Source organism: Pristis pectinata, chromosome 7, assembly GCF_009764475.1.
Source record: "Pristis pectinata isolate sPriPec2 chromosome 7, sPriPec2.1.pri, whole genome shotgun sequence".
Taxonomy (NCBI): domain Eukaryota; kingdom Metazoa; phylum Chordata; class Chondrichthyes; order Rhinopristiformes; family Pristidae; genus Pristis; species Pristis pectinata.
The window spans coordinates 67,698,568-67,724,177 of NC_067411.1; the positions used below are offsets into that span (position 1 = coordinate 67,698,568).

Sequence of the window (25,610 nt, forward strand, 5' to 3'; positions counted from 1 at the left end):
AGTATTGGGAAGAATAAGGCCTACATTCCTATGTCCTTCTTCCAAGTTTCAGAGCACCTTGATAGGAAAATAAATAGTAATTGAAGTTTTTTGAGGGTAATAAATGCTGTTCTGTTCAATAATGCCCAAGTCCCACAAAAGAATAAAAATAAGTACAAATAAGTACCTTTACATGCACAAGTGATTATGTCCAGAATGCTTGTCATAATTCTGTTCAGAATCAGGACTTTAATTACACCCAAATCTGTTCACTCTTCTTGAAATCCAAACCATTTACAGTCCATTTGTCCAAAAGACTCAGTGCACCATTGCCCATAATTGGCTGGAGTTTGATGACTTTCAATGCCATCCTCCACCTGCCATGTCATTGCATTTTTGTGTCTGTGAGTATTTTTTTTAATAAACTTAAACTCATTATTCCTCAGCCTACATTTCATTTTAATTGCAAAGAAAGAAAATGTCCAGCATACCATTCCTTCCTGATGGAAAAAAAGGGTTATCATGTTGATTGTGAACTTTCATTAAGAAAGAATTTGGACTTTTGAAGGAATTGATCACAATCGTAAGGATGGATATAGACCAGAAACTCCCCTGGATAAATGTAAATGTATGAGAGGTAATATGCCAAAGTAAATTTGAAATATTGAAATCTCTAGTCCCTTAAGTTACCCTAGTCCTTAGTCCCTTATTGTTAACAGGACATTTTCATTAGCACAATATTTGTTAAATTCCAGTTGTAATGTTCATTTCACTTGTTATGGTGATTAATGTTTCTAAATATCTGTACATCTGCTTTAAGTGCAAACTGTTTTTTTTCTAGGTTTTCAATCTATTCCAGCATAAAAGTCTTGGCATACAAATGAATCTTCGAGTGACAAAACTTGTTCTGCTTCATGAGAGTCCGGTAAGAAAACTACTGATTAATTCAGGAGTTAAAGAAACAAAGTGTCAGTTTGTGTAAGGTCATATTTTATAGTGCCTTGAAATGTGCGTGAGTGCAATGCAGCTGTCCTATAATTTAAACCTGCTGATATCTTTGTGTGTCTCTTGAACTGCTTGTCCATGCATGTCTGCTTGTACATTATATATCTCAGAACAGGTCCAATATGTGGACCTGTCCATTAGTCAGTGAAGATGTAAGAAAGTCTTGACTGATTACTGCTGTTCAGGATTGTAAGATGCATTCTTGCACACATTTTCTTCTAATTATCTCACAAAGTTTGATTTTACTCCTGATCTGTGCTAACATTACCTTTAATTTACATGGTGGAGAAACTAATTAATAATCTGGAATGAGTTGCCTTGTTTTATTTTATGCTTTTACTTAGCTTAAGTTCTCAGCTGGTTGGGGCAAGAATAGTAGAATAAATTAGTATTGTGCCTTTATTGGCTATGATTCTTGTCCAGCTGTTTGTCTCCTGCCGCTGACATAATAGCCTGATACTGCTGCATAGAAGGCCCATTTTTCATGTTCCACCAATACCATGTGCATGTGTGAAGCTGGCAAAAAAATCATTCTGCTGCCCCTGAGTTAATTTCTGTTCAAAAGTTAAAAAGCAATTGTCAATTCGTTGTCCTCATTTTGATCTTCAACTTCTCTGCAATTTCGTTCAACAAATATTTTCCTTTAACTGAGTTTTTGGCATGGAATTTTGCTGGATCCCCAGTGAGAACTTTGTACATGAAACTGACTCTGACTGGTGAGGCAGCCTTCCTCAGCATGGAGCCACCTGACCATAAATGTCACTGAACTGGTTTAGAACATAGAACATTACAGCACAGTACAGGCCCTTCAGCCCACAATGTTGTGCCGACATTTGACAACCAGGGAAATCACTGCTCACCCAGGCTCAACTGCCTGTTGAATCTATCAGATGCCTTGAATATAGCCTTCACAAACATTCAAAATCTATAGAAAATTAAATATACTATTATTTTTTTAATTAAAACTTTAAAAAAATATATGTTAAAACATTTAAGAAGACTATTTGTTACATTACTTAATCAATTCAAAATTGAAGTATCTGAAACTTGCACCTCTGCCTTATATCCATTGCCTTTCATTGAAAGGAATTTTGTTCCCTAATGTGCTTCAGGTCAGACCTGTTGCAGGTTCAATGGGTTGATCTCCCAGCATAAGTGATAGGAATCCATAGGATGCTTGTTCTCCACCATGGACATCCAATATTGGAGTGAGCGGACTTACTAGTGTAGATCAGTTATGTGTTTGTGCACAAGACCTGAAATTTCATATTGTTTTGGAGGCAAAATGCTGATGGTCCCAAGTGGAACTGTCAGATTTTTGTGGAAATTTTGGGATTATAGGTGTTAATTGTGCATTAACTGAGAAAAGGCAAAAGAAGCTAGGTCCTGCCCTCACCGACACAGCAGTACACTGTGACATTGTAGCTATGGCCTGGATTTTAGTCACTGGACTAAGTTTCCAGTTGACCCCACCCCATCCTCCACTGAGAAGTTCCTGGATGAAGCTAAATCCAATCTTGGAGGTGATGCCCTGACCCTCAGCAGGGTCCCATACTAATGGGAGGAGATAGTGGGATAGAGGGAACCCTGCCCACAAACTGCCAAGAGACATTAACAGGCAGGTAAGCTCCTCATAAAATGGTAACTGTTTCTGATATTCCAAGCCTATTAAAAATTAATCATAATATTAAAATAACCTAGGAGAAAATTTAAGTAATAGAAAATCTAAGGCATCTGGATATAGTTAAAACATATAACGTGATTTAAATCAACTCAAACAATTAAGAAAAAGCCATTCCTCATGAATGAAATGGTGAAGAATTCCCTGCATGGAATTTAACCTGATGCAGGTTATTTGAGTAGATTCACCACTGTAAGTGGTGGAGAATTGTCACAACCTCTCCTTTCACTATAAGGTATAGAGTGTGGTCATGAAAATGCCAATGAACAGCTGCTAGGACATTTGCAACTTCTGATTCCATGCACGCTTTTGTGGGAATCCTGAACAAGCTGGCATTTTCTCACAAAATCCAACCTGTTGTACCTCGTTCCCTTCAGATTTACACAGGGTATTTGAAACTTTGTTTATCACCTTTGATATTGTATATTTATACAGCACCAACTCCCAGGATCCCATACCATACTGTGTGCCTAAACTTCCTCATACCCTGAGTTTATAAGATTATTTTTAAGATTAAGATTATTTATTAGTCACATGTACATCAAAACACAGTGAAATACATCTTTTTGCCTTAAATGTATCTTTTTGCGTTCCTGTCAGCCATGGTATGTTCACCCCCAACCCCAGTTACCCAATGTCTATGCAGATATTCCACCTCAAACTTTAAGGTCTGTTTATACTCAACCCACCATACCCAATGATGTCTTCATACCTCTCCAAATCCCAATGTGATTATATCTGCTTACCTGCATCTTCCTATGTTTTTCCCTCTCCCCATATACCATCTTACATTTATACTCACCCGTATCCCATTGTGTATTTACACCCCTATACCACACTGTCTTCATGCTCACCCTCATGCTCCATGGTGTGTTAATGCCATTCCAAGCCCCCGTGGTGGGATTTTACATTCAGTAACTTATGCTTACAACTATACCTCTCTGTAGGTTCATACCCTTTTCTCCATATCAGATATTTTCTCTCTGGTGTTATCCTCTCCTTTTCCACACCTCCATTTGCAACCCATCGTACATCAATAACCCCCTCTGCACTTCACCTCAGGTTTCTACCACCCTAAGTATCCTCTGTGTTTTATACACGCTGTGAGTTATAACAGTCCACTGAACCTGACATCTCACTCATACCCATGTGATGATTTTTTAACACCCACCTCCCCGGACTGCATGTCCCAAGAGGTTTTCCACTGACCTCAGAGTAGTATTTTTCTGTAAAGAATCAGTTAAACCGTCTGCTCCTTCACCCCAGATCTCTCCTCCAACATCAACCACAGAATGGCAGCTAAAAAGCTGCGTGAAAGGTTTAGAACATAGAACATTACAGCACAGTACAGGACCTTGTGCCGACATTTTATCCTGCTCTAAGGTCAATCTCACCCTTCGCTCCCACATAGCCCTCCATTTTTCTATCATTCATGTTCAGTGCAATGGTCACCAAGCAATGGTCGTTCATGCTCATCACTCCTACAAAACTAAACAGCATCAGGAGAGCCCAAGCACACCAGAAATATATATTTAAACATTTTAATCTGATAATGCTGCAATCTCTTCTTTGTCTTGCAATAAATTTTTAGAAATTCTCCTCAGCAGCAACAAGTAATTTTAAAAGCCTGGAGGTACAAATAATATTTTCCATCTGAATCTATAGGTATCAATGTGCAGTTACCTGATTGCAGCAGCAAAACCAATCCTAATATGTTACAAATTTAGGCTTTATTAAAACATACCAAAAGATCCTGGCACTTTTAATGTGGGCTGAAATATAATTTCAGAAATGTTAACTCAGAAATATTACAGCAAAACTGTTGAAATCTTTTTTTTCTGCTGTTCAATCTACTAAAGATAAAACAGCTAAATTTAATGTTAATCCACATTAATTTTCAAGGACCTTAATTATCCTTTCAGGAACAATAGTGGAATATGCTTTTAAGGTTGAAATGGAGGTGTACATTTTGTACCACCGAAGGAATACCCGAATGTTGCTTGTTCTAAGATTTAATATGTCACCATCTGCACATTTCGATTCTCTACGGCATGATCTTACTTATCAACATTTTCTGGAGAAAAATATCTGTAAGTAAAATGGACAACTGTTCTTTCTTTGCAGGAAGACCTTTATATAGGCCACCATGGGGAGAAGATGTTAGAAAGTTTCTGCAAATGGCAGCATGAAGAATTTGGAAAGAAAAATTATTTCAATAGTGATATTTCCAGTAGTTGGAGAGAAGATTTACCTGCCATTGATTCAGCCATCCTGATAACAAGGTAAAAATAGCATACAACAGTTACTTTGATTACATTTGCTGTACTACATTAATAGTCATTTGGACTAGTGAAGATTAATTAAAGAAAGCCAGCATGGATCAGTTAATAACAAGTTATGTTTAACCTTTTTTGAGTTTTTTTAAATTTAACAGAAAGGGTCGAAGAAGAAAATAATGTTGATGTGGTACTTTCAAAAGATATTTCATAAAATGCTGGGTGATAGGCTTATCATCAAGTCTGAAGACCAAAACTGAATAAAAGAGCAGTAGCAGCATATAAAGGAAAAAGAGAAGAGTAGTAGTTAGTTGTTCTTCAGACAGGACAACGTTTCCCCAGAGTCCATTCTGACACTTCTTAATATAAATTAATAACTTGGACATGGGCATACGAAACGTGTTTTCCAAATTTGTATACAACACAAAACTTGGCACGCATTTAACTGTGAAGAGATGGTAATAAACCAAGAGGATGTAGAGAGTTTGATGTAATGGGCATTCACATGGCATATTAAGTTTAATGCAGAAACTTGTCAAGTGTTACATTTAACTAGGAAGACAAAGTGGAAGCAATGTGAACTAAAGGGCACAATTGTAAAAAATCTATACAAACTGAGAGACCTGGGAATATAAATATTCAAAAAGTGTTGAAAGTGGCAGGGTAGATTTGGAAAATGTGAAGCTTTAGAGGGAGTAAAGAAGAGATTTATGTGAATGATTCCATGTTTGAAAGACTTTAGTTGATGTTGATAGACTGAAGAAGCTTGAATTCCTTATTGAAATAGGGGAATTTGAAAGATGATCCAATGGAGATCCTGCAGTGTGTGGTTTGAATCTTCAGTATATGGTTAGAATCTACCGCGTGTGGTTAGAATCTGCAGTGTACGGTTAGAGTATGTAATGTGTGGTTTGAATCTGCAATATACGTTTAGAATCTGCAGGGTGCGGTTAGAACCTGCAGGGTGCGGTTAGAATCTGCAGTGTACGGTTAGGATATGTAATGTGTGGTTTGAATCTGCAATATACGTTTAGAATCTGCAGGGTGCGGTTAGAATCTGCAGGGTGCGGTTAGAATCTGCAGTGTACGGTTAGGATATGTAATGTGTGGTTTGATTCTGCAATATACGTTTAGAATCTGCAGTGTGCGGTTAGAATCTGCAGTGTACAGTTAGGATCTGCAGTGTACGGTTAGGATCTGCAGGGTGTGGTTAGAATCTGCAGGGTGCGGTTAGAATCTGTAATGTGTGATTAGAATCTGCAGTGTGCATTTAGCATCTATAATGCACTGCCACAAGAGATAGTGAAGCAGAATCATGTCAACTAAAAGGGAACTAGAAAGATACTTGAAAGGAAAACGTTTGCAGAGCAATGGCATGCTGGGGAGAGAGGGGTGAGTTTTGTTGGGATTAGCTCCTATTTTGAACTGGCACAGAATTGGTGGGTCAAATGGCCTACTTCTGTCCTGTAACCTTTTTGATTCTTTACAGTTGTTGAATTGATAACCACTTCAGGGAGCACCTTCAGAGAGTTTGAAACTCATATTTGTAGCATATTTGACAGACAGGTTATTGTTTATTTGAAGTTGGTGAGTCAATCCCTAGCATTTCATGAGAGAATATTAACATACTCAGAGGTAACTTGACATTCCTCTTTTGATAATGGTTGAAATGACCTGCAATGTCTAGGAATTGTTGTGTAGAGATGTGCAAGGTGCACATGATAATTGCGTCATTTCAAACCAACTGGTCATTTGCTGATGGCTTTGCACATTCCCATCTTAGAGAGTAGGTTTAGAACAAGGGTTTCTTAGATGTTGTGGGACTCCATCACAGTCATGGTGCTCTCTTGGTGCTAGGTGCAGCCATTGTGTATTGATAAGCGCTGTCTGCCTTCTACATCTCATGTGCGTATTCTCTTCAGAGATGATTCATTGTTAATTTTAGATGACTTTTGCAGTGTCCCAGAATGTTTTCCTGTGAATGGAAGGATTTGTACCCTTAAGTTATTTACTTTAAATAATAAATAAAACTACATGAAATTTTTTTGGAAACTTTGTAATGTGTTGCATTTATTTGTTGGATATGAATTCTTAAAATATCTTTAACCATGCATTGTAAAGTGCTCTCCAACAATCTCACATTATGGATTATAAGAATTTATCCAATTAATTAAAAGAAGTAATCAGAGGTGGATTTTGTTAACTGCTAAGAGGATAAGAAGATTGGGGAAACTTTTTCTGACCTAAATTAATTCATGTCAAAATAATCAAATTCATACAGGTGTCACTGCTAGATACACTTTTTGTTAGTGGTACAGAGTGATGATTTGAGGATCTAGGTTTGAAACTTAACTTTGAAAATGATGCACAGTAAATGATATGGTGAACTACTGGGATGACTATAAGGAATTGGGAGGATATGAATGGATAAACAAAATGGGTTGGTCAGGTGAAAGATACAATTTATGTGTAGAAGTAGTTGCTTTGCATTTTGGAGGAAAAAGAGCGGTGAGAATATGCATCCAATGGTAAGGGACTGAGGCTGTGGATGAAAAGAGATTGAATGAATACTTTCTGATAGCATCTTGGAAGTATAAGTACAGATAGAAGTTGAAATTTATGGTCTTAAGATAGGTGTAACATTTCATAGTTTAGATGCCCAAGGCTTTCATTTCTTTTAGGGTTTGCAGTAAGCAGTGATGGTTTGCTCTAAGTATGTAGATAAATCCTAGGATCCATTTTTGGGTTGACTTCAGGTCTCTCTGTTTGTGCTTGTGCTGTTTGTACAGGATAGAGTCTGAGCTTGAAAACTCAGACCCAGACTAAATTTTGCCCCATTGAACAATGAAAGGTGGCAAAAAGTAAAGGGATAAGTATAAGTTTCAAGAATGTAGTGTTACACAACAATTATGGTGTTTATTTCTGACTGGCCAGTTACAGGGAGGACATTAAAACTATAAAATATATGCAGTGTTGGTTTACAATATGATATCAAGAATGGAAGAAATTGCTTTGAAAAGAGACATAAAAAATGAGCCAGTTTTCATGGAGCTGAGGATGACAAGACAAGATTAAATAAAGAGTATTAGAATCATGCAGTTTTTTACTAGAGTGAATAAGGAAAGATTTTTTTTCTTGTTTGTGCTCCAGTTACATTAAGGGGTGAATAGAGAGAACTAGAGAAATTAAAATCAAAATCTTGGGATGTTTTAACAGCGTGGATGCCTAGAAACTGCCCTGGACCTACAAATTTGCATTAAACATTTGCCATGTAGTTGGTAAACAAGTGTTTAGTTTGTGGTCACTATAAGGAAATTCATTAGCGCTACTGAATCAGACTTGAACTAGGATAGCGAATCAGATAGATCTGAGTTAGCATTGTATCCAGGTGAGGTCACAAGAGAGATTGGCCTGAGGGTGAAAATTGGAAGGGAGCAGGTCCACATCAATTAATAAGCAGAAAGGATTAAAGGGTGGTTTATAGTAATTGGGCTGGGTTGGAGATGAGGTAATAATCAGGAGACTTTTCGTAGTTGAATGGTGCAATCAGGAGGCTGTGGGCTGGGATCAATAGTTAGGGAATGCAATCAACAGGAATTCTAGATTATATGTACATTATTACTTCTTTATTTTCATTTTCTTTCAGAAAGGATTTCTGTGTACAGAAGGATGAGCCTTGTGACACTGTTGGTAAGTGTAAATATGTCAACACCATGAAAGTTTAAAAGACATTTCAAAATTTTGTTACAAGTGGTGAATGCCTATGTTCATTGTATCCCACTGAAGAAAATGGACTCCATTGTCTTAAATGGAACTGAATTTTGGAGTGAAGTTTAATGCACAAACACTGTTATGTCATGTGTTTACTGCTTGCGGATCAAGACAAATTTCTGTGTCCAATTTCAGCTTTGAACTTTGTGTTTGTAAAATTCTTGTTGCTAATATTACAAAACATTTGATACACAGGAAGATAATTTCTGATCTATGTGAGGTATAGCCAAATTGTAGCTATATTTTAAAACACAAGTTAGCCACATCTGTTGCACTGAGGAAATATTTGCCTATTATTGCTTGGTTTTTTTCCATAGGTAGCTTTACTCAAATTTAAAATTTTTGTTGGTGAAATGCACACATTCTAAACTTACATGCAAGCATTTGATTGGGAGAAGGACATTTATTATGCCCTTGCACAAATAAAATCTACCTGGACAGATATAATCTATAAGGGATGGGTGATTTAACTGGAAGTGTCATCTTAAGTGAGTCAATAGCGACCTTTACATATGACCTATGTTAATTATATGTGTACGTCCTGAGGTCTCCTTGATAAGTAATGCTATTTGATGTTTGAATTTGGAAAACACGAAAATGTAATAAGTACTCTTAATTTCAGAAGACTGATTTACATTTGTAACATATCCTTATTGGGATTAATTTGATTGCTGTTAGAAACTGACTGTAGATCAGTAGTTTGAGTATTTTTTGCAGAGTTGTATAAGTACAACTTGGGTAGAAAGAGGAGTTATTGCAATGCAAAACAGGAGCCTGCTGACAGTATTAAAATTAAAATGAACCCAAATAATCATGCAATATATCACAAAAGGAATATAACAGTAAAACTTACAGTCAAATGTGCTGGAGTTCAAAGTTTTCATGTGGTTCACTATGACTGCGAAGCATTGACTATAATGAAATCTCCATGCTAATTAATTCAAATTAGTGCAATGTTAAGATTATCACTCTCCAGCATTCAAGACAGTTAATATCATGCATCTGTTTGCAGCCAACAATCAGTTCTATTCACTTGACGTTAAATGTGACTACAATCTCTAATAGTCAGTACCAAAACTGCCCGATAAATATGAACAGAAAATACTGTAAATCTTCAACAGGTTAGAAAAGCATCTGTGGGGAGAGAAATGGAGTTAATGTTTCAGGTCACTGATTTTTCATCAGAAGTGGGAAATGTTAGAGATGAGTAAAGTTTCAGGTGCAGAGGAGGAAGGCAGGGAGGAGAGAACAAAAATGAAGGTCTGTAGCAGGGTGGAAGGCTCTAGCTGTTATATGATAAAAGAGATGATGGTGTCATGCCAAAAGAGCTGCTAGTTATCCAAGTAAAGATACAAAAGTTTGTGATAGAAGGGCTGTAAATGGAATTAGCAAGTCAAGTCAAAGTCATATTTCCAAAAGATTTTCTGTTTTTATTTCCAATTTCCAGCCACTGCAGTTTTGCTTTTAGATCACTGCATTGCTTTTAGTTACTTAGACTTATGCATGTAACCACATTTTCTGGAGAAATTGCCTTGCTTTCATTAGCAGTTGCTGTAGATTCTGTCACGCCAGGTTCTGCCACTCTTTAACTTGACAGTCTTCTGAAGAAATTGACTTTGTTTGCTATACCATAGACTAATGTGAGCCCTGCCACATATCCCACCCTCCTCCAAATCATTGGTTGACAATGTTGTCAACAAACACTGTTCAGTTGATGCCAAATGAGCAAGATGTTTTGCTGCTGTTACACAGGATTAACAGTAAATTAATGAGTGATATGCAAACATCTCAGTTCAGAAAAGGGCCCATGTGTGCTACTGGTGCAGATTAGTCACAGTGAACAATTGCTGCACCAGTGGAATAGACCCAAGGTCCACCTAATATTGGGCCTTGGACCTTATTTAAGTGACAGGAGCAAGCTGTGAACAATGGCTGGGTCAACATAAGCACATAAGAAATAGAAGCAGTGCCCGACCTGTGCCAGTACCTGACCTTTTACCTCAGTGCCACTTTGCTGCCCTAACACCACATCCCTTGAATTCATTAATATTAAAAAAATCTATCAATCTATTCATGTTCCCAGAGCAAAAAAATTATGTTACTTTTCTATTTGTGTGATGAAGATAGGTCCTGGGAAAAGTAGATCAGGTAATTGGGAAAAATGATCAGGAAGGAATGAGGTGATTGGAAGAGAAAGTAAAATGTTTGGGAAAAAGCTGAGCGATATCCTATAAACTTTTTTTGACACTGCATGAGGCAGATTGTTACATGACACCACTTCCCAGCTTCATATTCAAAGGTAGGTTTGCAAGGTTCCTTTAAGGAAGGCTGATTCGGTTGGATTTTGACCATGTGTTCCTGCTATGCTCAGAGCAAGCCAGGTTTAGGAAGAGTGCTTCAAATAGACAATAAGCCATTGATGATCCAACACCTGCTTCAGGTATTGGGCTTGTATGCCCCTTGTTTTATCTTTGCTAATAATTTTGGCACATAATGAAAGTGTATTTTGATATTTAGGTATACTTTTTGCAGTGTTATCAAATTCCAGCCCATGATGCTTCCATTACAACAATTCTTTTGCTATTATCCCAGAAGTAGTTAAATTACTATCTTGGATTTATCGGTTCCTTTCAACATTAGTTGTGAAACTGAGCTTTTTAAGCAGAGCTACGATATTTAGAAGGCATTAACAGGCAGTGAAACTTGTGGCCCATTTGGTCTCTACAAAGAGGTGGCAATAATATGGATCATTAAAAAAAAGTTTGTAAAGTTTTTGTCGGCCTTGTTTAATCCCATGAGTGAGGGTACAGATATTTTCCTGGTCAAACTAAATTTCCCATTATCAAATGGAAATGAATGCTGAGATGTGTATAAACCTATCATTGAATGGGGAATTACACAGCTAATATCCATGATGCCTTTTGGAAAATCTTCTATATTAGATTCAGTTGAGGGGTAGAGTGTATGTGGCGAGTGTACCCATTAAATCAGCTAAGGAAGTTGCCAAGGAATGAGGTGCCTTCCTTATTTTTAATTCTTTCATGGCAGGATCAACATTTATTGTCCTTTGCTAATTTCCCTGTATTAACCAATTGCTAATTGACAGACCTGCTGAACCATTTCAGTGCCTGGGTCTGGAGTCACATTTTGGCAAGAATGCATATAGGTGGCATATTTGTCTCCCTGATGTGCATTACTGAACCAAATAATCTGGTAGTTTCATGGACACTAATTCTCCAGTTGCTCTGGTTACATTTGAATGTATAACGTAATAGAGTCATAGAATTATGTGACACAGAAATGGGCCCTTCAGATCAACTCGTCCATGCTGACCATGATGCCCGCTAATCTATGCGAATCCCATTTGCCAGCGTCAAAGTCAAAGTTGAGTTTATTGTCATATGCACAAGTACATGTGTGCACAGGTGCAATGAAAAACTTATACTGTATGCCAGCAGCATCACAGGCAGATAGCATCACATAAGCAGCATTCACAAGAAAAACATAAATTTAACATAAATTATACACAACTTTTACAAGAAAGGACACAATTAGAACTAAAACAAAACAAAGTCCATTTTAGTGCAAAGTGATCAAAGTGGTTATAGTGTTGCTAGACCGTAGTGATTAGGGTTTTGCATGTTGGTTCAAGAACTGAATGGTTGAAGGGAAGTTGCTGTTCTTGAACCTGATGCTATGGGACTTCAGACTTCTGTATCTCCTGCCCAGTGGTAGCTATGAGAAGATGGCATGGCCTGAATGATGGGGATCTTTGATTATGGACATTGCCTTCTTGAGGCAGAGCCTCCTGTAAATACTACCGATGGTGGGGAGGGATGTACCTGTGATGTATTGGGCTGAGTCCATTCCTCTCTGCAGCTTCTTATGTTCTTGTGCATTTGAATTGCCGTACCAGACCATGATGCAACCAGTCAGGATACTTTCAACACCACATCTGTAGAAGCTTGTTACAGTATTTGGTGACAGGCTGAACCTCCTTAACCTTCTAAGAAAGTGAAGACATTGGTGTGCCTTCCTTGTGATTGCTATGTGCTGCGCCCGGGACATGTCATCCGATATGTTAACCCCCACGAATTTAAAGCTGCTGACTCTCTCCACTGCTGATCCCCAAATGTAGATCAACAATCAGCTCTTTAGTTTTACTGACGTTGAGCGAGAGGTTGTTGTTGCAGCACCATTCAACCAGGTTCCCATCTTGCTCCAGTAAGCTGACTCATCACCACCTGTGATTCGTCCAACAACAGTGGTGTTGTCGGCGAATTTGTATATAGCATTGTATCAGGTCCATATCCCTCTACTCCTTTCCTATCCAAGTTCCTGTCCAAATGCCTTTAAAACACTGTAAGTGTATCTGCTTTTATCACTTCCTCTGGCAGCTTGTTCCATATAACCATCACGCATGTCTCAGGATCTTTCTGAATTGATTGTCTAGTAACAAAGCTCCTATGCTGCCATTCCTACTGTTGCTGAACAAGTTTTCAGGAACGTGATGTTTTCCTTACTTCCTGATGTCACCCCACTCCAGAATCTGATGCCAGCACACAGCACTTGGATCAGTGAGGCTCTGCTGATGTCGGAGCTGAGTTCAAAGTAAGTAGGGTAGTTTATATTTTAAAGTGTGACATTTGGCGATGGAATGTGTGCTTGCTGCTGACAGCAGTATTAAAGTGTTGAACTTCTTAGAGATGCTTGAGGAAGTTTAAATCTCTCCCTTAAATATCTAAACTTTAAAATCTTGTTTTAAGCTGCTGACAAGCTCGTTGAAGACAGAATAATCTCCTGATTCCACCAGACTGGATAGGTTTCACCAAAATTACAAACTTTTTACCATGCACTGGCAGGTCATTTTGTTGTGTAATCGGGAGTTCAGTGCTTTGTTTTCCTGCTGGCACAATACACTTAGATACAGAGAATACCTGCAGAGAACAATGTAGAGTGGGGTTACTTATTTTGAACCCTTCAGCATTTTGGCACTGTTCCTCCTTTCATTAACTGGATTGTGATGGTTTATAGTGAGTCTTTGGCAGTCATTACTAACGATGTAATTTTCCATCGCTTTAGACTGTATTGGAGAAGCAAGTAAGCTTGCTCATGTGGGTAGCTCATGCTTAGGGCACAGCAGAGGACCAGAGGATGATGATCACAATCACAGAATAACATTATTTTTGGTTATTCTGAGATTACCTGCTCATGTGCTGCTGCATTTGGTGAAACACTTCCTGCCACTTATCAGACAATGCATCAGTTGAAGTAGAGTATAACCAATGTCCACAGAATCTTAGGCAAGCCACTCAGTACTTGGGGTCAGCTATCATCATTTTCATGTCAGTGCAGAGCCACTAACTCACAGGTTCAATGACCCGGGTTAAATCCTGACCTCGGGTGTTGTCTGTGTGGAGTTTGCATGTGACCTCGTGGGTTTCCATCGGGGCCTCCAGTTTCCTGCATGTGGGAGGTTAATTGGCCACTGTAACTTGCCCCTTGTGGGTAGATGAGTGGCAGGAGTCCGTAGGAATGTGGAGAGAATGAAATAGGGTTATGTAGGATTAGTCTAAATATGTTTGATGGTCAGTGTAGAGTCAGTGGGCTGAAGGGCTTGTTTTCATGCTAAATGACTCTGTAATAGAACATAGAACATAGAACATTACAGCACAGTACAGGCCCTTCAGCCCATGATGTTGTGCTGACATTTTATCCTGCTCTAATATCTATCTAACCCTTCCCTCCCACACAGACCTCCATTTCTCTATCATTCATGTGTCTAAGAGTCTTTTAAATGTCCCTAATGTATCTGCCCCCACAACCTTTGCCAGCAGTGTGTTCCACACACCCACCACTCTCTGTGTAAAAAAAAACTGACATCCTCCTTATATCTTCCTCCAATCACCTTAAAGTTATGCCCTATAAATTGATGCTATAAATATGTATAAAAGTAAAGGAAGTACTCAGAATAGTTTAGGGCGCCCAAAGGATAAAAACATTATCATGGCAGGGAAGGGGGGGGGGACATTTTCAGCCATCATGCAACACTTGAGTGCTGGAGATGTGCCAGTGGTGCTCACCTCCCCAATGAAAATTAGGTGCTCTCCTACTGACCCTGTCAACTCCAGTGGAATTGGCAGTGAAGGACACAAAATCATTGCAATCCCGATCCAACAGGGGCTAGTTCTAATACAGGATTCTATTGCATTCATGATAAAAGGTACTTGTTAATTGATTTAATATTTGGATAGTGGAAATTAATTTCTTTTTGCAATGTATGAATATTTTAAGAAAATGAATGAAAGGTTGTAAAGTGTAGGAGAATATGCCTGTGTTGTATTGCAGAGTAACAGGACTCAAAGTTCTATTGTTTTTTTTGCACCTTTAATAAGTAGACCCAGGGGACTCACTCGAAGTTGTTAAGGCTAGACAGCAGACTTTCCATGTAACTTTTTTTGCAGCTTTTAATAGCTGGCCCTCCATTAATTCCCACAAACTTCAGATCAGCTTCAAAGTCATATAGGAAAAGTATTAAGATAAGCAAATATATCCTGGTCATTATAGAGTTTCCCAGAATCTCAGACTCGTAGTCTGTGATCTTGTAGCATGTATGGCTGTAAAATATTTGATCTTTTAACCATGAGGTAAGGCGATTTCAAAGGAAGGCAACGTTTCAAAATCACGTTTATTGTGGACAAATTTGCTTTGTGAAATACACTTAGGGAGGAAGAACTTTGCATTTCTATAGCACCCTAATTTTCTTAGAATGAACCAAAGCCCTTCACAAGACAATTGAATGCATCTGAGATACATAGGGCTTGAAATTTTGGTTTTGGAAAAAAAACCTTTGGAAAAATGTTTTATACCAATAAAATTTTAGGCCAGCTATAGATGTTAGTCATGCAGAATTTCCATTTTGCTTTCAGAATGATGCACGTGGCCTTCAAAAGTCGCATGTAGATAAGCAATCAGTCCTGGTTGTCTGTGGGGATGCAAGCAGCCAGTTAGCACTCAGCAAGATTCCACAGTGAGATAAATGACCGATTATTCTGTTTAATTGTGTTGGTCAAAGGATGAAGGTTGGTGAGGCCATCAACAGAATTCCATAATTTATACCCTACATATTAGTTTTACTGATGTCAATGTTTTGAAAATGTTCACTAAAACTATAACAACATTTTTTGTACTGACATATTTATTATCCGTCATGTAAACATTGTAGGACATGGAATGTACAACTGATGTATTATTTAACATACATCCTTAGTTTTTTTTAATTATATAAAATGGGGAGAGTATATGACCTGGAAAGAATATGGCAGCAAAATGATGTTACTGTCCCAAAGTACTGCAGAGTTGGCATGTGCAGCTTCATCCGGGATCATTCTCAGTGAACTGCTTTCAGAGTTTTACTATGGAGGGGCCTGAAGCATTTATCTCAAAGGGAGAGGACAAAGTCTGGCAGCTGGTATGCCATTCTCAAACACCTCCGAAAGACAAACTGAGAAGCAGCAATTATGGATGGCCAGAATCATGGTCTAAGCCTACCTTCTTGGTCAGTGAAGTCTCCACAGCGGGAAGTTAATGAATAAATTAAGGGAAAGATACTTTGAAATGTAAGGGGAAAGGACAATGAAAAGTGGAATTATTTTTCTCATCAACAAATAACAATATCTTGCAATTATCCCACACTATAATTTTCCTTTCACCAACTAACTCAAGTGCTTTTCTCACTTCTTCTAAAGGTGCCGACTTATTTAGGCCTGTGTCCCAGATACAATGATATATTGATATTTTGTAGATGTGATTGCTTGCTGGTAAGCCCCCGGATAGTGAGAGTGCATTTTCACTTTTATCCCACCATTCCCTGTTGCTCATTCCTCCCTTCTCTGTCTCCGAAGACTTGTTGCATCCCCGATTTTCTCTAGTTCTGGCAAGCTGATCTGAAACCCTAATACGTTCCCCAAAGATGCGGTCAGATGTGTTGAATGATTCCAGCATCTTCTGGTTTTGTTCCAGACTTCTACCATGCTTTATTTCAGAGAATATTTGCTGTTTGACTATGAAGGTGTCCAGGGCCTCTCCTTATTTGCACCATTGCTTTTGCAGGGCTTGTACTGCTACGATCATTACGATGTATAAACTTCCTGTGTTACCCCTCTTCCACAGAGAAGTGAAAAGGTTAACATTTTGCTTACATTTCTCTATGAACATAGCCCAGTAGTGTCAACACAAAACTTGAATTTGGAATCAAAGTTATTGATACCGATAGAAGCTATCATCTCACCACAATATGTGAGGGCAGTGTCCTCTGGGCATTATACATTAATAATAATGGTAATAAATTGAGAAAATGTCTTGGGTACTGTTTTTCCAGTAAAATTTAATTTAGGAGTACAATCTTATAATGTAGCAACAAACAAGATGCTGGAGGAACTCAGCGGGTCAGGCAGCATCTGTGGAGGGAAATGGACAGTTGACGTTTTGCGGTGAGACCCTTTATCTGGACTGAACCATAGAGAGGAGACAGCCAGTACAAAAAGGTGAGGGGAAGGGGTGGAGCAAGAGCTGGCAAGGGATAGGTGGATCCAGCTGAAGAGGGAAGATAGGCAGATGGAGGAGAGCAGAGTGGAAATAGGGACAGAGGCTGGGAGGTGATTGGTGGAGGCAAGAATGGGCTGCAGATGATGGAATCTGATAGGAAAGGAAGGTGGGGCATGGAATTAAATATGGGCTGGGCAGGTGGGAACAGTGGGGGGGGGGGAACCCAGTGGGAAGAGTGTGTAGGTCATAAGCAGATGGAGTGGGTGGAGAAGGAGAAAGAAACAAGGTGATGGGGGGCTGGGGTGGGTGTGGGAGGAGTTGGGAGGAAGCTTATAATGTAGTTAGAAATCACAATTGGAAAAAAGTTGACCCATTATGTTTAATGTGGTGCTAACAAACAGCGGTTGAAATGGAGTTCTTATGCTTCATCTGCACTGATTGTATACTGTGAAGTGTTGAGGTAAGTGGATTAAATTTGATCAGCAGGGCATCAATGTTGGCAGAAAGTTGATGAGATAAATCATTTATTTGAAGGTTGAAGATTGAGTCTGCGTTCATGTATTTGCAGCAACGGCTTTGCTTCTGGGAAGGAGGTGCAGCGAATCAGATCTGGATTAGCAGGTCTAGATACTCCAGCCAAATCATAGAATTAGCTCTGTAAAGGTCGATTAAACTTATTGTACTGATCTTCTAAAGAGTGCACCGGTGTCAACTATTAAGGTCAGTTGTTCACTAAGGGATAATTCATTTGGTGTAGTGTTACAGTTGTGGGATTATTTAAAGCTGGCTAGATGTAATATACTGATTAATTCAACAACCGTTTCCTTCAAGCAAGCTGCAGAGAATGATTGACCAGAGAACTGCACCACTTGTTCTATCCAGTCGCCATTCTGTATCATTTGTGTGTGTGTGTGGTTTCTCCATTGGGATTGCAGGTTGGTTAAATTTACCTGGCACTGTTTGTTGCATTAGTGTCTGTACAATCAGGATGAGCATAAAAAAATCAAGCAATCAGAGCAATTTCAGGAACTAATGGGCAGTATTGAGTCAGATTAGTTTTGGGTGCCCCTGCAGGCCACATAATGTGGATGTCTGAAACTTTAAATATCCAAATGAGGATTAGGATTAGGGTTAGGACACCCCGGAAGACGATTGTTGTAAAACACATTGTCGAACGGAGCAGAGATTGGGCTGCTAGTTGGGAGGCAGGCGGCCTTATATACAACAAGTGTCAGCAACTTCCTGAGGAAGTGGAAATGGCTCCCAAGGATCAACTTCTGTTTGGGTTTGGGTTCTTGTTGGCCATGCGTCTGTCTCATGCCCAAAAAATAACGCTGAAAGAACTTATATTCAATGTTTCTCAAGATCAGAAAGTCAAGTGACGTTTATCTTCACTTGTTTATTTGTCACAGTTTTTTTAAATCTGTTACAAACATACAAATTTATAGAAACAAAAATGCAACATGCTGTATATCTGAAATTAAAGTCAAAAATGTGGCTCAGAGACAATCTGTGGAGAGAGAAACAGAGTTAACATTTAGCTCTGACACTGATACATTTACAGTTTTCATTTCACACCTAAATTTCTTTTGTTGATATAAAGAGATTTATATAAAAAGATTTGGGTGTAAGTGTACCAGTCATGGTTAGTAAGTTTGCAAATGATAGTAAAATAGCTGGTGCTGCAGACAGTGTAAAAGGTTATGAAAAATTACAGGGGATCTTGATCAGCTTGGTATGTGGGCTGACAATTGGGAAATGGCTTTCAATCCAAATAAATGTGAGGTATTGTATCGTGGGAGATCAAACCAGGATTGGACTCACACAGTGAATGGTAGGGGCCCGGGGAGTGTTATGGAACAGAGGGATCTAGGAGTGCAAGTGCATAGTTCGCTGAAAGCGGTGTCTCAGGTAGACAGGGTGGTGAAGAAGGCGTTTGGCATACTGGCCTTCATCAGTCTGAGCGTTGAGTATAGGAGTTGGGAAGTTATATTACAATTATTTAAGATGTTGGTGAGGCCCCACTTGGTGTATTGTGTACAGTTTTGGTCACCCTGTTATAGGAAAAATGTTATTAAACTAGAAAGATTGCAGAACAGAGTCGCCAGACTTGGGGGGCCTGAGTTACAAGGAGAGATTGTGCAGACTGGGACTTTATTCCCTGGAACGTAGGAGATTGAGGGGTGACCTGACAGAAGTATATAAGATCATGAGGGGCATAGCCAGGGTGAAAGCACACAGTCTTTTTCCCAGCGAGGAAGTGCTAAAAACAAGAGGGCATAGGTTTAAGATCAAAGGTGAGAGACTAAAAGGGACATCAGGGGCAGCTTCTTCACACAAAAGGTGCTGAGTATTTGGGATGAGTTGCCAGAAATAATGGTTGAGACAGGCACATTAGTAATACTTAAAAGCCATCTAGGTAAGTACGTGGATAGGAGAGATTGAGAGGGCTGTGGGTCAAACACAGCCAGATGGGACTAGCTCGCTGGGCAATAGAGTTGGCATGGACAAGTTGGGCTGAAGGGCCTGTTCACATACTGTAAGACTCTATGACTATTTCAGATAGACAACGTGTCTATAGACAACAATGAACTATTTCAAATGGACAACAATGGACTATCAATCTTAGGGTTTCTGACATTAATACAACTGCTTAAGCTTTGAAACTGTGAATGAAAATGTTACCTTAACCTCTTTCAACCAATGTTTTCTCACAACATGCTGGCTATAATGGATGGGATCTTTCATCCCCACATCCATGTGGGAGTGTGCAATGGAAATTGGTAGAAATTTTGATTTTCAGATGTGTTACAATTGATGCCCAATCTACAAGAAATAAACAATGTCTTTTACGATTAAAGTAATCTTTCATGTATTGCCAGATGAGTTTGCTGTCAGTGGTTAGCAAAATGAAGCAGGGCAACATGTAAAGCTTTGTCTTGTAGGTATTCAGACACTAATTACAGAATTGTAGATGTTGGAAATGTTATTGTAGCATTACAGATGTAGTCCTCTTCAGCCCAGTTTTGAGCACAGTAGAATGATGTTGAAAAAGCAATTTGTACATTTAGACAATGGCAGCAAGAAGAATAAGAACTTCCTCGCAAACTTTATCAGCCTTATGTGGTATATTCTAACAATCCATGACATAAGCCCAACGGCAGAATTAAACACCATAAACCATTGAATTTTAAATTTGAAGTGTTTAATAGATTACGTCCCATCACATCAATCTGATCATTACTAACAGCACAACTACATGTACAGTTCCAAATGCTGTCTCAAAACAAGCCTGAAGGACGAACTCCATAACCACAACTGGACTTTTTCCAAGTACATTCGGTATGGACATTCCACAAACCCACCACTTACTGAAATGCAAGTGCCAGCATTGCTAACTTTTCGGCTTCAACGTTTGTTATGTTTTCTGTAACAATGTAACTGTTATATGTCAGTTTCAGGAAGCTGGTTCATGGTTTTGAACTTTCAGTGCAGAAGTTGCACATGAAAACCCTCAGCAAATCCATTAAAATCCTTGCAGATAACTTATTCCCCTCATCTGCTTTATAGTTGTGGAATGCAGGTTTGACACATAAAAGCAAAACAAGAGAATTCCATTTGATGTGCAGGCAAGTCATTTGTCACAGGTAGATTAGGGGTTAGACTTTACTCTCCTGAGAAACACACAATTCACAGCCACAGAGCTGAGGAGGAAGGGGAATGCACCCAGTAAGGCTAGGTCTCACTCCCATTCACATTTTCCTGGGTTTTCCTTGAGATCCTCAGGGGAGAACTGGGTGCATATGTCAAATAGCCATGTTGAAAAGGAGGGAGGGCCACAGCCTCATATTCCTCCAGATATACTGGAAACCTACTTTCTGCTAGCACCAACCTTTTGCCTAGTCATGTTTAGAACAGCAGCACTGCTTAGAGACCATGTACCTTTGGGATGCTTGCCAAAAGTAAAAGCACAGACTGAAACTGCCTTCAGCTTGTGGACAGCAATTAAAAAGGTGTGTGATAGCCTTTGACACCAGTTGAGGTCCCCCAAATTCATCACTGGCTGGATTTTCAACTCCAATTTAGGTTGCACGTCACTACCAAAGCATGGAACTTTCTCCTGTGAATAGTAATGCACTGATTTTCAGAACATTTCCACAGCATACTTCAGGTGTACTCTGTCTGACCTGTGCCATATTGGGAGTGGAGAGTGAAAATTGGACCCTTAGTCCATCCATAAATATTCACAGTATTCAGTATGGGTTTTGCAGTTACAAAACCAGAAATATTGTTTTATATTAAGTGAGCTTTCCTTAAATTGCAACCTTGGATTAAACTTGGAATAACCGATTGGCTCCTGTATGGTGATGGTGTGTACTGCCAGACTCACTGGCAAGAATCTGTCATCAAATAAAGAACTTATACACACTGAAGTATTTTTAAGTGATTTAATTCTTATAGTTTATTTTTAAACACTGTAATCATTTTCAAACATTTTTGATGGTTTGATTTTAAACACTGTAACCATTTTCAAACATTCTTGATGGTTTGATTTTAATAGTTGTATGCTTTTGTATGTCAGTGGGGGCTTTGCCATTTTGTGGGTGGGGTTTTATCTGGCCTGCCCACCTGCAGCAGTTATGACTGCAAACCCTTGTAAGCAAATAGGGTCTTATTATTGAGCATTCAGAATTACCTTGCAGTGAATTCAACTTCCAGCTCAACTGAGCTCATGACCAATACATACCTTGGTAGTGAGTGCAAGTGAGGAGACACACTCAGCAAAATCCAGGCCAGGGAAGGTAATTCTGGTTCATGGTCTAATGCAACAATTTTCTTTTGTGAGCTTTGTAAGTAGCTCAGATTGTCTGAACGTTAGGATTTTAGTTCAAAATGAAAGTACTTAATAGTTAGCATGATTTTAATTTTTTGCCTCACATTGATAAAAAATGATGTAGTCAGCTTCCCAGTGATACACTGGGGGGTGTTTTTTTATTACTGCTTGGGCAATAACCTGGCTGACTGCAGGATGGCAGTGTCAGGCAGCTCAATTGATTTATATTTTTATATCTAAGATCAAGTGGTTTCTACGACCATGTTGTGCCGACATAGCCAATCCCTTTTACCTGCAGAAATCCCATATCCCTCCATTTTCCTCTCATTCGTGTGCCCATCCAAGCCCCTCTTAAAAGCCCCCAATGAATTTGCCTCCACCACCCCATCAGGCAATGCATTCCAGGCATCCACCACTCTCCGAGTAAAAAACGTGCCCCTGACATCTGTTCTGATCCTACCCCCTCTCACCTTAAATGCATGCCCTTTAAGACTTAGCGATTTAAATTACGGGATTTTCAGATACATTACTAAGTATCAACTACTTCCTCATTCTCCTACCACTCACCACATTCAGGGCAATTTACAGTAACCAGTTAACCTATCAACCAGGGATGTGGGACAAAACCAGAGCAGCAAGGGAAAACCCATGTGGTCACAGGAGAATGCGCAAACTCCACACAGACCAATACTGGAGGTCAGAATCAAACCTGGATTGCTGGAGCTGTGAGGCGGCAGCTGCATTGCCTGTATCGCCACTGTGTTGCCCACAATAATACTCTGTGGTCAATTTGCTGAATACAGCTTAGGTGGTGGTCTGGCGACAGCAAGAGCCCAAGTGGAGGAGATGGCCCAAGATTCCTATCCTCATTCACGAGGCAACAACCTCTGTATTAGAAGGCACCAGGATGGAGCTCAGTATTCAAGGAATTTGTTAACCTTTGAATGTGAGTAATGGGCAGAACAAATGTGGAAGTTCAATGCAGAAGAAAGGTAATTTCTTCACACCTGAGCAGAAGAAAGAAAACAAAAGAAAAACATTGTATATTGTAAGCAATTGATCAACAGAGTAGTCATAATACATGTAGAGCTAATTAATTTGTAAGTACTAATTGCCCTATAGGATGTCTCCAACAACCGTTACACCTGCAGAAAATGTTTACCATAGGATCTTTCTGGGCCAGTAGCCTGCTAGTGGTGGCTGAGAGTTTTCAATATAATCTTGAGCATGAGGCACCTTTCATCAATGTGTTCTGTACAAATCAAACCTCCCCAAATAATGTGAAAATTTGATTGTACTTAAATAAATCTTCTTAAATAGGTAGGTGATAATATGCATGATTGTCAGATAAAGTTCAAAGAAACAATGATTCTAAAGTATGAAACTTGTGGCTTCAGGACAGTCAATCATAATTGTTGAATTATAATTAGTGAGTTACTGTATTTTTAAGTTGGAGGGAAACTGCCTGTAAGTCTGTGGTTTGTGGTTTCCTGTATGATGGTCTCCTAGGATTTTTCTTTTGTAATGTGCCTTGGTAATGTATCTGAAAATCCTATAATTTAAATCGCTAAGTCTTATTAAGGAAGCTTGTAACTGTCACAAATTATCATCAAAATGTTTAAAATGTCAGATGAACGTCCACAAACATTTGTCAAGTCAGGCTATGGAACTATTATGAATACCTAAACTAGCTTTGCAGTCAAGTCTGGATTAACTCAGCTACTAGTTTCTTCATCTTATGAGACTAATTAACAGAAAATATTGGCAATACACAGCTGGTTGTTCAGGACTGGAAAGAGATTAATATTTAAATTTTGATGTATTTTCCAATCTAGAATCATTAATTACCTTCAAGGCTGAGACTTTTTGAATGCAAAGGAATTAAGGGTGATGGCGATCAAACAGGAAAGTGAATTGAGGCCAATAATCAGAGCAGCCAAGATCTTATTAAATGGCAGAGCAGGTTTGATGAGCTGTGAGGGCTACACCTGTTCCTTTGTTTTGCATTTTTATTATCTTTTCTAATTAGATCAAATTTAACCACTTGATTTAATCAAATTTTGAGAATACTTGTGAATGTTGTCTTGTTCAAATTAAACTCAGAGCATTTATTATGTACCACCCCTATCTGAGTTGCTCTGTAGAAAAGCAGATTTCAAAAGCAATAATGTTGATGCAGTGTTAATATAAAAGTACAATAGCAAGATATGCACTTATGTGTGATTTTTGACTCACAACACCAGCAAGTTGGGTGAGCCCAGTGAGAGTACCAAATGATATTAAATACAATAAAAGGGACAAACTAAATCAGAGAAAAAGTGATCTTAGACAGTTGCACAGAATGGACAATGGTGAATTCCAATTCCAGCTTGTTCTGTGCCCAACCTTTTTGCCATTGATCCCATACTGGGCTAAGTTTGGAGGTGGTGGCATGCTTAAGCTTGCTGCCTTTGCTATGGAAATGGGAGGTGATGTCAAAGTAGTTTGGTGACTTATTGCTCTGCTTCACCACAGACACCATACAATCACGATAGGGATTGGATTTTTAAGGAGGTGAATAATGTGACTGTTTGCCTGTAGACTCTGTTGAGACCCTTGAGTGTTGTTGCACTCACATTTATCCTGGCAAGGTGAGATTATGCCATCACATTTCTGAAGTATACCTTTTATGTAGTGGAGAGTCTTGGGAAATCAGGAGATGTTCCACTCACTACCTTCAGACCCATGAGTAACTATATATTGAAGTAGCCAGTCTAATATGTTTCTAGTCAACGGTTACTGCGTCCATCACTGCCCTCCCCAAACCCTGCCACAATGCTGATAATGATAGATTTTGTCAAAGCCAAGTTTATTGTCATATGCACAAGTACATGTGTGCACAGGTGCAATGAAAAATGTGCTTGTAGCAGCATCACATGCACATAGCATCATATAAGCAGTATTCACAAGAAAAACATGAAGTAAACACAATTTTTACAAGAATGAATGCAATTAGAACAAAAAAAAAAGTCAATTTTAGTGGAAAGTGATCAAAGTGGTCATAGTATTGCTAAACTCTAGTGATTAGGGTTGTGCCAGTTGGTCAAAGAATAGACTGTCAATGTCCAGACATCAGGCTCTCTTGATGGAGTTTGTTATTGGCTGGTCCTTGGGTGGCATAAATGTCAATGATCCTAGATTTGGTCCAAGCCTTGCAGCGTGTGGGTGAGAGTTGCTTTAATCTCTGAGGAATTACAAATGCATTCTAGGAAGTAGTGACTAATTATAATCATACCATTATAATTTGATTTTCTTTTCAATTGCTACCCAGGACTTATGTAGTGCTCAAACTGTTACTTGATTCTGTTTTGTGTGCAAGTAGAAAGAGGAGCAGTGAAAATGAAAAGAAATTTTGCATTTGACATAATCTTCTAGGAAGTACAACTGGTTTCTAAGGGAGCTGCAAATACAATAGGAGTTAATACTAACTTTAAAATGAAATCCAGATGTCAACTTTAAAAGAATCTAAGTCTAGCTA

The 25,610-nt window shown here is 38.9% G+C and overlaps 1 protein-coding gene across 1 annotated transcript in view; it reads left to right on the forward strand.

Moving 5' to 3' along the window:
- LOC127572671 (A disintegrin and metalloproteinase with thrombospondin motifs 19-like) overlaps window positions 1-25,610 on the forward strand; it is a 282,491-nt gene that overhangs the window by 24,502 nt on the left and 232,379 nt on the right. Inside the window, exons 6-8 of the mRNA XM_052020173.1 lie at window positions 821-904; window positions 4,790-4,947; window positions 8,588-8,631. Of these exons, the coding sequence (XP_051876133.1) occupies window positions 821-904; window positions 4,790-4,947; window positions 8,588-8,631 (286 nt within the window). The remainder of the gene's footprint in view (window positions 1-820; window positions 905-4,789; window positions 4,948-8,587; window positions 8,632-25,610) is intronic.